At 44.3% G+C, this 13,091-nt stretch overlaps 1 protein-coding gene across 1 annotated transcript in view; it reads right to left on the reverse strand.

Moving 5' to 3' along the window:
• Positions 1 to 13,091, reverse strand: part of CRIM1 (cysteine rich transmembrane BMP regulator 1) — a 1,144,468-nt gene that overhangs the window by 404,061 nt on the left and 727,316 nt on the right. Inside the window, exon 6 of the mRNA XM_033937787.1 lies at positions 8,179 to 8,361. Within this exon, the coding sequence (XP_033793678.1) occupies positions 8,179 to 8,361 (183 nt within the window). The remainder of the gene's footprint in view (positions 1 to 8,178; positions 8,362 to 13,091) is intronic.

A 13,091-nucleotide genomic window follows, 5' to 3' on the forward strand; every position in this document is an offset into this window, starting at 1 on the left:
TTAATTTTAGTTGTTTTGTTTTTGTGATCAAAGTCAGGAGTTCTGTGCTGTGTTGTTGACAGAATCTGAATTGGGATGGGTGGAGGCATGAGTGTTGATCAATGAAGGTTGTGAGCTGTTTGCAAACGTGGGTCTTGATTATTTTTGTCAAGATGGATATGCCTGCAATGGGTCCATAGTTAGAGGCTGTAGAGAGATCTGCCTTTGGAGATTTTGGTATAGGAGTGAGCGCTATTTTACCCATTATTTCTGGCAAGTGGCCTTGGTTTAGGGAGTTATTTAGGAGGTTTGCAAGTGTTTTGCAAGACGAGCAAAACATTTTCGCAAATCATGACCCGCAAACCGAGCATTGACTTGACTTGCTAGTCCCCCCGCCCACGAACCGGCATCGCCCCCCCCCGCCTGCAAACGTCACCCCCTGCGAAATGGCATCACCCCCTTTGCGAATGCCCCCCCTTGCAAAACTGCATCCCCTGCCCGCCCAAACTGAAGGCTTACCCCATCTGGTACAGGCACGCAGCACCAATCCACAGGAGGTGCCGGTGCCCGAAGATCCTGCCTCTTGCCGGACTGGGCCATGAGCATCTGCACATGCTCAAGGCCTTCTGGCTCTCATTCTCTCTCAAAATCTCAGAGAGAGGTGGGATCCAGAAGGTCTTGAGCATTCGCAGATGCTCAAGGCCCAGTCCGACAAGAGGAAGGATCTTCGGGCACCAGCACCAGCACGTCCTGTGGATTGGTGCTGCGTGCCTGTGCCAGATGGGGTAAGCCTTTAGTTTGGGTGGGCGGGGGATGCAGTTTTACAATGTTTTGACTAGTAAGATGCCCAAGTGCTGGTTTATGCTGTCTTTTGGACGTCTATCTTTTTTGAAAATGAGCACCATAGTGCCTAACTACAAGTGGGCATTCATATGGGTGAAACATGGGTGAGCCAAGGTTGTGTCTCCCAATTATGTGGGTAGATTTTAGAATATTATAAACTATGCATGCCTAGGTGCATCAAATTTTGCCTATGATTGACATGTGTCAAAAGGTGCACATAAGCATGGGCACATCAATAGCAATATAAGCTAGTATTTTATAACAAAATCATGGAACTAAAAGGTAGTTATATAACTGGTGTTAAGTGTACAGCACTGGGGCACCAATTTATAGATTTCTACTTATAGACTTCTATTATGTTACAACCCTACCCCAGTGATGTCCTTTAATCAAAGAGCTCTGACTCAGCAGCATTCAGGCTGCTGGTGTTATCATGTAGAAATGTACCGAGAAAGTCTTCATTTGCCTGCAGGAGGAGATTATTTCTCTATGTTCTGCCTTTTTCTTTTCATTCTGAGTTTTAGCCTGAGGCTACCCTGCTTCTTCTACTGTTTTCACTAAGTGTGTTTGAAATAAGAATTAGCCTGGACTGTTTTCCTCACTCTATTTTAGCTTGATTGCTGTGCTACAATTTTACTCTCTTTGTGTGACTTGCTATAACTCTTATTTATTTGTTCATTTTACACAGGTTGTTCATACTACACAGGATTCTACACCCCAGAGATGTGCAGACTGCTGGAGAGATCTGGAGTATAACAAACATTAAATAATGATAATAGTAATAGTAACATGATCTGATGTTCCAGAATGAAGATGGACGGAGCCAGCTCTGTATTGGGGAAATCAGGAATTCCCTCAAAGTGTATTAAAGTCAATCTGGAACAATTATCTACAAATGTGTTTCTCTGCTGATTTTTAGTATCATTTGGGAGGGGGCAAAAATGAACTGAAGAAATGTCAGACATTTGGGGATAAAGATCAAATCAGTGACCCAAGTCAATTCAGCAGTGGCTGCTTTTTATCCACACTTGGACCTGGCATTTGCCCCCCTCATGTAGCGAATGTCCTTCACTGCTGCTGCCCAGGAACTGAGGTACACCGTGGGGGGTTGTTGCTTGTTCGCAGGTGGGGAGGGTGGCGGCAAATACCACATCCAGGGGTAAAGAGGAGGCAAGATGCAGGATAAATGATGTGTGTGTAAGGGGAGGTAGTTTGGGAAGGCCCACCCAACATAATTGTGGACCTATCCAAAATAATATGTTAGATTATGTTACTGGATCAAATGAACTGGAACCTAACTGAAACGTTTTGCCCTATGCATATCCCTAATTGCTATGACTTTATGTAATAAATATGTTGATGCATCTAGTCATACAGTATGTATTTTTGATTTTACCTGAGACTATTTACCATTTTAAGGAACTGCTTGTTAGAAGGTGGTGGGGTCAAGGCATAAAAAATTCTCACATTATTTTAAAAAGCCTCTTATAAAATAGGTGCCAGACTGCACATTTAAGACTCTCTACATACAGAGGGAGTCAGGAGTGGACTAACCATTCCCTAGTATCTGCTCAAAACCTGTGGAGGGGCATAATCAAAAAAAACGTCTAACTCCCTTTTTGGCCTAAGGCCTTAAACGTTGAAAGCAGAAGCAGGGAAAGTGTCCATAACCAAAACAAACGTCCTTGTTTTGATTATGGCCTGCTTCTACCTTCAGCTGTTTAAACGCCCAGCCAACCACTACGTCTACAAATACACCCAAACGATGTCTACACTTATACCCCATAATGAACCAAAAAAACGCATAAGCCCAAAACGTTCAACACAAGGGCTTTTAGGTGAAGGAGGAGCCAATCCTTCGCCTAAAAGCTGGATTCTGTAACCCGGTGTCTGTCAAAAACAACACTGGTTACAGAATCCCCCCAACCCCCCCCACATAACATCGGGGCAGGAGAGAGCCCAAGCCCTCCTGCCCCGGGCACCCCCGACAATATCGAGGCAAGAGGGAGCCCACGCCCTCTTGGCCCAGCGATTGTGCCCCCTCCTGACTTGATCTGGCCAGGAGGGAGAACAAGCCCTCCTGGCCCCGGCAATTGTGCCCCCCCCCCCGCCGAGTACGATCGGGCCAGGAGGGAGCCCAAACCCTCCTGGCCCTGGCGACCCCCCCCAAGTACGATCGGGCCAGGAGGGAGCCCAAACCCTCCTGGCCCTGGCCCATGTGCTTAAGGCCCCGCCCACAGGCGGAGCCTAAGGCTCCTGGACCTATTCTGATTGGCCCAGGAGCCTCAGGCCCCACCTGTGGGCAGAGTTTCAGCCACCTGGGCCAATCCGGCCCCATTCTGGAGCCGGATGGCCTGCCGGACGGGCAGGCTTGGCACCTGTCTGTCCGGCCAACATTGAAAGGTACGGAGAAGGGGGGGTGGGGGTGGGGGTGTCATGGGGTCGGCCAGGGGGGTCGCGGGTCGGCAGGGCCGATCTGGGGTTCAAGGGGGGCAGTTGTTGGGGGGAGGGGGGTTGTGTCGAGGGCAGGAGGGCCATATTGTAGTGGGGGGTGGAGGTAGGGGACGCCGGGGCCAGGAGGGCTTGGGCTCCCTCCTGGCCCAATCCAGTCGGGGGGGGGTCACTGGGGTCAGGAGGGTTTGGGCTCCCTCCTGGCCCGATTGTACTCGGGGGGGGGGGGGGTCGCCGGGGCAAGAAGGGTTTGGGCTCCCTCCTGGCCCGATCGTACTCGGGGGGGGGGGGGGTCGCCGGGGCCAGGAGGGTTAGGGCTCCCTCCTGGCCCAATCGTACTCGGACGGGGGGGGCACGATCGCCGGGGCAAGAGGCTTGGGCTCCCTCTTGCCCCGATGTCGTCGGGGGTGCCGCGGGTGTCCGGGGCAGGAGGGCTTGGGCTCCCTCTTGCCCCGATGTTGTGTGTGTGTGGGGGGGGGTGATATATCGCGGCAGGAGAGATGCCTCATCTCCCCTACCGCGATGCCATCAATCCTCTACCCGAACTGCCGCGACCCGCTGCAGGAGAGATAGGGCATCTCTCCTGCCGCGGGTCGCGGCAGTTTGGGTAGAGGAGTGATGGCATCGCGGTAGGGGAGATGAGACATCTCTCCTGCCGCAATGCTTGCAGTGGAGGGGTAGGCAGTTTGCTGGGGCTGCTGAGCTGATCGCAGCGTCCACGATCAGCTCAGCGGCCCCTTTTTCGGCACTTAGACCTGGTTTGACTTCGTCTAAGTCAAAAAGGTATAAGAGTCGACTAAGCAACCTACCTACGGTTTTGGTAATACCTGCTGCACGCCTAGGTGTAGGTCGGCCCACCTCCCGCCCACCGCCCGGCCTTTCCCCTCCTCTAAACACGCCTCTTTTCTCTCTGTGCGTTTAGAGGCAGGGGAAAGGCCTAAGCTGGTTTTAGATACGTCTAAAAACCAGCTTTGGTTATGGGTACTTGGACGATCAGGCTTTTTGATCATCCAAGTAGCCATTTAGGACACTTTTTAGACGTTTTTTTTTTTTTGGGATTATGAACCCCATAGAATACATTCCATGCTACCGATCCAGGGCAAGCAGTGGCTTCCCCCATGTCTTTCTCAATAGCAGACTATGGACTTTTCCTCCAGGAAATTTTCCAAACCTTTCTTAAAACCAGCTATGCTATCCACTCTTACCACAACTTCTAGTAACGCGTTCCAGAGCTTAACTATTCTTTGAATGGAAAAAAAAAAAATTCCTCCTATTGGATTTAAAAGTATTTCTCTGTAACTTCATCTAGTGTTCCCTAGTCTTTGTAATTTTTGACAGAGTGAAAAATTGATTCACTTGTACTATTCTACTCCATTTTATATGTGAGGATATTTCTAGAACTAGGGCCATTATCTCTCATTGTCTCAGAATGTAAGCTCTTTGTAGCCAGGGATATATTGTCCAGGGCTGCATACATCCAGTATTATTTATTGTTTGCTTAGTAGTTACTGTACTGCATAGCAGTATCATCACTATAAAGTGGTTTACAGACTAAAATACAGTTATAAAAGAACTCCAATTAACAGAGAAGAGAAAACAGCAGGTTTCAAAGGGTAGAGGAAAGACGTAAGGCAGGCACGCTATCTCCCTTGAGATATGTGCTGTATAGTCAATTTGTGGAGAATGCTAAAGGTGAAGCAGTAAATCTTCAGGCCTACTTTGAATTTTGTATAGGAGAGCTCAGCCCTAAGAGATAGTGGTGATGAGCTCCGCAAGGCTGTGACAAAATTTAAAAAGTGATATATGTATTGTTAATGTGATTGGATATATACTTACACTTTATGTAATTTTGAAAATAAATAAAGAATTGGAAAAAAAAATAAATAAAAAATAAAGGTTGTAAAGCAGATAAGAGTCCAAATATGCCTTGAATATAGGTGGTAGAGTGAGAAGTATTTCAAAGGAAGAATGGTGATTATGAATTGGATGGTGGGGCAATATAATTGAGGTCAAGGAGAGTAGTAAACCAATATAGAGTGCTTTGTAGGCAAGAACAAGAATCTTATTCTGTATTTGAAATGAAAGTGGATTGGAAACTAAGAGGTTCACAATCGAAAGGGAAATACATCTAAAAACCTTCCTACATCGGTACTTGGATGACCTATAAGACAGGTCGTCCAAGTGCCTATAATCAAAACAGGTTTTAGACGTATCTAAAAGCAGCTTAGGCCTTTTGACTGCCGCTATGCGCCCAGAGTAAAAAGGGGTGTTTTTCGATGAGTGGTTAGGGCGGGAGGTAGAGGGGATATGGGCTGACCTAGACCTAGTCATCCTGCAGCAATAATTGAAAGTTTAACGAGACTGCCTAGACGGAAATGATATGTTGTGACTTAGGCGATCTAAAAACAGGTATAAGTGCCCAGAAGGTATCCAAAGTGACCAGATAACAACTGCAGGGACAAAGTACAGACCACCACACACTCCCATAGTGATCACTGACCTCCCCCACCCACACCGCCATAAAAATCAGAATAAAAACGTACATACTTGCCTCCAGAACATCAGCACCTGGCATAGAAAAGCCTAGTAGAGCTGCACAGAGGTGTCTTAAGTAGTCTGGGGGGGGGGGGGGGGCGCTAGTGAACCATAGAGAGAAGGACCCAGACTCGTAAGCCACTCTAACCACTACATTCATGGTGAAAAATGTGAGCCCACCAAAAAACCTCCAAACCCTACTGTACTGCCATATAAGTGCCACCTGCAGCTATAAGGGCTATTGGGGTGGTAGACAAGTGGGTATAGTTGATTTTAGGGGTGTTTTGGGGGCCTCACCATGACCTATAAGGGAGTTCTGGTGAGATGTTTGTCTGGCATTCTTTTTGTGAAGTTCACAGCAGTGCCCTGTAAGGTGCCCCACTGCTCTGTTACCATGTCTGGTTGGCCAGTCTATCACAATGTTGGTCCCCTCCTAAGTCCAAAAAAGGTCTTGTTCTGGGCTTTTGAGACTTAGACGAATTTGGGGTTGAGAATGTGGTATAAAGATAAACATAATGGTGGTCTGGACGATCAACCTGGATGCCCAGATAGATGATTAAAAATAAAAAATAAAAAAAAATAAAAAATTTAACGTACTTTTCGAGAATGGTTATTTTCCCACTGCCGACTCTGGACAACTAGCGCCCTACATCCAAATCGGACTTAGACGTATGTTTTGATTATGCCCCTCAAACTGTTTATGTACTTCTTTCTCTAGAACCTTAGATATTAAAAGTATGAAACAGGATATTGCCAAAAAATTGTATTGTTGCTCTTATGTAGTGTTTTAAGTCAATCTGGATGTGCATGTAAAAGATGGAATATAAATAGCATACCATAAATAAATACTCTGTGTACTATGACAGCTCTTGATACATGAATCATAGGGTTAATGCTACTAGATGGTTTGCCTTTGAGCAGTTTATCAAATAAAAAGGAACTTGATTTCATTTTATACAGCTTGGATAAGAAGCTTTCTAAGGCTGCATTGGCATGGCAGAAATCCTTCATGATGCCTGCCTTGTGGTAAGCATACAAAAGTGATGCAGCTTGAAATGACTGACCAAAAATGTTTACCAATTTCATGTATCTCTTTCCCCATGTTCTTCTAGGACTTCAGATTGAGTTTAATGTTTAAACAACACATAAAGGGCTCATTCCTCCATGTGATGAGAATACCAAGTGTCACACCAAAAAGGCAACTTGAGAACTGTGTGTCTACATGTAGGCATGCAGAGGGCACCTGACGGGCACAAATTCTACAAAGAAAAGTAAGCACATCCTGTTCTTTATAAAATACTAGTATAAGAGGTTGACACACACGTATATGCTTAGGCGGCACAAGCATTTACCCTAGTCATAGAGCTGGTATTAAATATGTGTGCTTATGTTCAGACACGCCCATAACATGATATTCCATAAGTTATCTATATAGCTGTGACCTGCCCATACACCATCCAGACTCCACCCATACATACACCCACCTGCAAACTACATGGTGAGATTTGCATGTGGTTATATGAGGCACATATTCAGCATGTACGTGCATAATTTCCATGTAAATGTTAGCACCTAGGTTACAGAATAATTCCCTCCCCCCCAAGTGATACTGGAGTCACATGACTCAAACCTATGTAACAGAAGGCCTGGGCTGGAGGAAACACAGGTGACATGTAGCACAACAGAAAGACACTCACGGGTTGGGAGCAGTGGGAAAACTCTTGCATGCTATGCTTTCTTCTTTCAACACCATACTAACTTAGCAAGCAACTCCTCAGGCAAGAGCTCTCACAGCACTGGAGACAAGAGATTGAATCTTTCACTGCTGACTTGGGGAATTACTGTAAATGGCCCTCCATATTGATTGCCATAGAAACAGATCAATGTCTTCAGATGTGTTTGGGGTGGAGAGACATGGGGGAGGGATAGGACAGATAATGGAGGAACAAAGAACATAAAGGAAGGAAATCAAGAGATGTACTCTTGAGGAGGGAAACAAGCAAAAAACAAAATGAAAAAAGTCGCCCCCTCCCCTATTTACTGAGAAAACAGAACACTAGGCAGACACAAGGCAAGTGCCTGGGAAACAGATGATAGATGGAGAGAGAAAGAGCAGAGAGACTAAGCAGACAAAAAAAAGCAAAATATGAAAGACATGGCACGTCACTCTAAAATCATGAAAAAGGAACTGTCTGTTCCAATGAAGAGAAAAGCACTGTTCATACAGCGTAAACAGGTTTACTCTCTGACTGGAAAAACCACAGGGTCCTCACCTTACACTTGGCATGCTAGTTTCAAAAAAGGGCAGCTGAACAGTGCTTAGACTACATGGATGCGACGAGAGCTTGGTGTACTTAATAAACAAATTACCTTCGCAGACTGGACAGCACTCTCCATCGGGCACGTAGTACCTATCGCAGCGCAGCTCACCACACCGAGTGGCAAAACAGATAGAGACGCCACCTTGGCAACGGCAGAAGCGGCAGGCATCCATGCGAAACATATCCCCGTCATAGTACTCCACGCCATTGAATATGCAGGCTGGCTTTGTTTCTGAAAGAAATGATAAAAGTTACAGTCTTGATTCTGTAACAGTGGGATTTAAGTCTGGGGTTCCTTTAATCAATTCTGCTGCTACTATTACAGCTATGGGAGAACGAAATGGATGCTTCAAGTACATTTTTCATATGTCTTGATGTGACATTATCAACAGGTGGAATTATTACAATCAGACTTCACTAATGATTTCACCAGGTTTTCACAGTTCCCTTTTATATTCAAAATAGGTTTGAGTTCATCTTTCAGATCTGTGCATTTCAAAGGTATTTTTGTCTGCTATTGAAATAAAATGTTTACAAGTCCTCTAGTCTTTATGTTACTCAAATGCAGGATTAAGCAGGATTAGTCAGGTATTCTTGTATAGCAGGAGGTAACATGGGCCTCCAATCAATGTTTAAAAATTGACAGCCTGGTGCAAAACCTTTTACATTTTTTTTTCTTTTGCTGAGTCATATATATCCTCCTCTTTGAAAAAGGACCTGCAGTCTAGTATTTAAATCTTTTCTAGTCTGGGAACACATAGCAAGAAAGAAAAAAAATTCTTGATTCAGACAGCACAGTTTTCAGTAATGGTTCTGTGTAGACCAGGGGTCTCAAAGTCCCTCCTTGAGGGTCGCAATCCAGTCGGATTTTCAGGATTTCCCCAATGAATATGCATGAGAGCTACATGCATGCACTGCTTTCAATGCATATTCATTGGGGAAATCCTGAAAACCCGACTGGATTGCAGCCCTCAAAGACGGACTTTGAGATCCCTGGTGTAGATTTACATAGATGATACTTTAAAAATTGAGCTTATTTATTATAGAACTGCCCTCTTCTTGGGCTGCCTTTTTCAGTTATTGCCAATTAGCAATGCATTTTGTAAATATTCATCAGAAGTCCTGTTACAATGTTGTCTATTTGACAGCACATATACCTTCCCACCATCCCAGCACAGACCCTCACTGCTTCTTCACTCTCCCTATCTGCACTTTTCCCCCTACCTCCGGCAAACTCCCAAGTACTATTTTCATACGTTCTCCCCCTATATCCCTTATCACAGAAGGTCTTATCATGGCAACAACTATAGCTGAAACATCCTCTGAAGAAGTGCTAGCTTAGGATGGAACCAGTTTATGCTCTGCTCCCAGATCCGGCACCTTTGGAGCAAAGTACAGTACATGTGGACTCAGTCCTTAGTCCATGCTTGCTTGGGACATGTTTTTATTTTTTAAATTTTTTTTAAAATATCTTTATTCATTTTGAAGCCATAATTAAGTGCAACATCTAATACAATCATATAACACTATAAAAGCACTTAAATATAATTATAATCTATGACAAATAGATATATCGCCCCCCATAATTATATCCAAAAAGTACGCTTAAATTAAGAAATTAAAAATATGTTCCAACCCACCCACCCACCCTGGGCATGTATGACCAAAGGGCAAAATCATTAATCACTCTTTGCAAAAATTTTGTCAATGGTTCCCAAATCTTCAGAAACTTTTTGTAATGTCCCTGTTGTACAGCCATACTATGTTCCATTTTAAATACGTAACAAAGAGACTCCCACCAAAAGGTATAGTTCAATCTATCCCAGTTTTTCCAATTCCTTAAAATAAGCTGTATGGCAACCTCTGCCATAATAAAGAGAAGTTTGTTATTGTGAGATGATATTTGGCTTTTAGCTCTCATCATAGTGCCAAATAGCACAGTGTCATATGTTAGTGCCACTGGATTTTCTATTACTTGTTTACCTGATCCCAAATGGATCTCCAAAATTGAAGTATCAAGGGACAAGAATATAATAAATGATCCAATGTCCCAGGTTCAATATGGCAATGCCAGCATCTAATAGACTTGGAACTATCTAATCTCTGTAATCTAACCGGAGTTCAACATGCACTATGCAACAAGAAAAACCACGTTTATCTCATAGATGCAGACACCGTACATCTCATCCTCCAAGTCCAGATTAGTGGCCATTGAGATGCAGTAATTTGATGCTTTATCTCAATGCTCCAAATGTCACGAAGACCATTTTTGGACAAGCTGGAAGACTGGGCAAACAAATGGCAAATGCGCTTTAACATGGAAAAATGCAAGGTCATGAATATAGGAAAAAAGAACCCGTTGTTCAACTACAAATTGGGGGGGGGCATTGTTGGGAGACAGCAGACTTGAGAGAGACTTGGGTGTGCTGGTGGATGCATCACTGAAGCCATCTGCACAGTGCGCAGCAGCCTCGAAAAAAGCCAACAGGATGCTGGGCATCATAAAGAGGGGCATAACAACCAGGACGCGGGAAGTCATCATGCCATTGTATCGAGCGATGGTGCGTCCACATCTGGAATACTGCGTTCAGTATTGGTCGCCACACCTCAAGAAGGACATGGCGGTACTTGAGAGAGTCCAAAGGAGAGCAACGAAACTGGTAAAAGGGCTGGAACACTGCCCATACGCCGAGAGGTTGGATAGGCTGGGGCTCTTCTCTCTGGAAAAGAGGAGGCTCAGGGGAGATATGATAGAGACCTTCAAGATCATGAGGGGCATAGAGAGGGTGGATAGGGACAGATTCTTCGGACTGAAGGGGACAACAGGTATGAGGGGGCATTCGGAGAAACTGAAGGGAGATAGGTTCAAAACTAATGCAAGGAAGTTTTTTTTCACCCAAAGGGTCGTGGACACTTGGAATGCGCTACCGGAGGAAGTGATCAGGCAGAGTACAGTACAGGGATTCAAACAGGGATTGGACGGATTCCTGATGGATAAAGGGATCGTGGGATACTGAGAGAGGTGCTGGGATGTAATACAAGTATAGAAAACTAATCAGGTAATAAGTATGGAAACCCAACCAAGTCGTGAATGTGCAAGACCGGAGGATTAGGACTTCGATGGGAAGATAGGACTTAAATGGGAAACCAAGGTGGCAAGGGGGCCCCTTCTGGTTATTCAGACAGGTCGTGACCTGTTTGGGCCGCCGCGAGAGCGGACTGCTGGGCAGGATGGACCTATGATCTGACCCGGCGGAGGCACTGCTTATGTTCTTATGTTCTTATTCAAAAATCCAGATATTAATTTATACCACTGAGCGGCCTGGTGACCCAGGAAAACTGCCTGGAAGCACAGGAATGGCAAACTATACTGATTTTTAAGATTTTTCTTGTCAGGGAATCCCTCCTGAATGGCCTGCTTCAACTGCAACCACCTATAACTTTGAGATTTAGCAATACCAAATTTTTGTTGCAGTCCATGAAAACTCAAGCAGCTTTCTGTCTGATACTACATCATCTAAAGTATGAATGCCCGCCTTCATCCAGTACTTCCAGATGACCTTAGACCTGCCAATCTGAATCTTGGGATTCAATCCCAAATTTATGATTTATGAATTGGAATATCTGTTAAATTAGTAATAAATTTTAATGTCTTCCAAGTGTCCAATAGAAATTTATTATAGCCTAGGCATCTTGATACTCAAAATGTGGATGGGGTTGTCATTCCAACCATAACCAGTCTGGAAGATTTTCCATGAGCTCAGGGAGGATCCAATACATATGCTGACGCATTAGATAGGCTTGACGGTACCTATAAAAATTTGGAAAATTTACCCCACCCTCCACATTTGGCTTTTGTAATGATACTAAAGCAATTCTTGCAGCTTTCTCCAGCCAAATAAATTTTGTAAGAATACCCCTAAAAAAACTGGTTACATACCCATTTGGTAACAAACCACAGGCAAAATCATCATTTTAACCATCTGAACTCTCCCCCACCAAGCCAGATGTAATGGGTTCCATTGCTCACACATTTCTGTGACCTTTAGCAATAAGGATTTTTCATTTACTTTCATTGTTTATTCCAGCGTTTTATGAATCCAAATTCCTAAATACTTTATACCCTCTTCATTCCAAAAAAAGGGGACTAAATCAAACAATCCTTTCTGACAATGTACATTAAGCGGAATAGACAGATTCAAAACGAATGATAGGAAGTTTTTCTTTACCCAGCGTGTGGTGGACACCTGGAATGCGCTTCCAGAGGGCGTAATAGGACAGAGTACGGTACCGGAGTTCAAGAAAGAATTGGACAATTTCCTGCTGGAAAAAGGGATAGAGGGGTATAGATAGAGGGCTACTGCACAGGTCTTGGACCTGTTGGGCCCCCGCGTGAGCGGACTGCTGGGCACGATGGACCTCAGGTCTGACTCAGTGGAGGCATTGCTTATGTTCTTATGTTCTTATTCCAATTTATTTTATATCCTGAAAATTTTTCAATTTTTTAAATCAATTCAAGTAAATGTGAAATGGTTGTTTCAGGATTCCTCAAATGAGCATAAGCAGAGACCTTGTATTCCCGATCTGCGTAAGGAATACCCTGGATCTCCTTTGCCTGTTGTATAGCTAATAACAAGGGTTCCAAAACAATATCAAACAGTAAAGGAGATAACGGACATTCTTGTCTAACTCCCCTCTCCAGACAGAAACGTTCCAAAAAAGTATTATTTATTTATAATCTGGCAGAAGGGGAACTATACAAGGCTTGAATCATTTGTATAAATCCTGAACCAATACCAAACCAATCCATTGCTTGATACATAAAGGTCCATTCCACCCGACCAAAGGCCTTCTCTGCATCCATGGCTTTTGTTAAATTTAACCTGTGAAAAGCCAGCCTGGTGTTGTTTGAAGAATGCCTTTGAGCAACAAACCCTGTTTGGTGTATACCAATAATATAAG

The sequence above is a fragment of the Geotrypetes seraphini genome, chromosome 3 (assembly GCF_902459505.1).
Source record: "Geotrypetes seraphini chromosome 3, aGeoSer1.1, whole genome shotgun sequence".
Taxonomy (NCBI): Eukaryota; Metazoa; Chordata; class Amphibia; order Gymnophiona; family Dermophiidae; genus Geotrypetes; species Geotrypetes seraphini.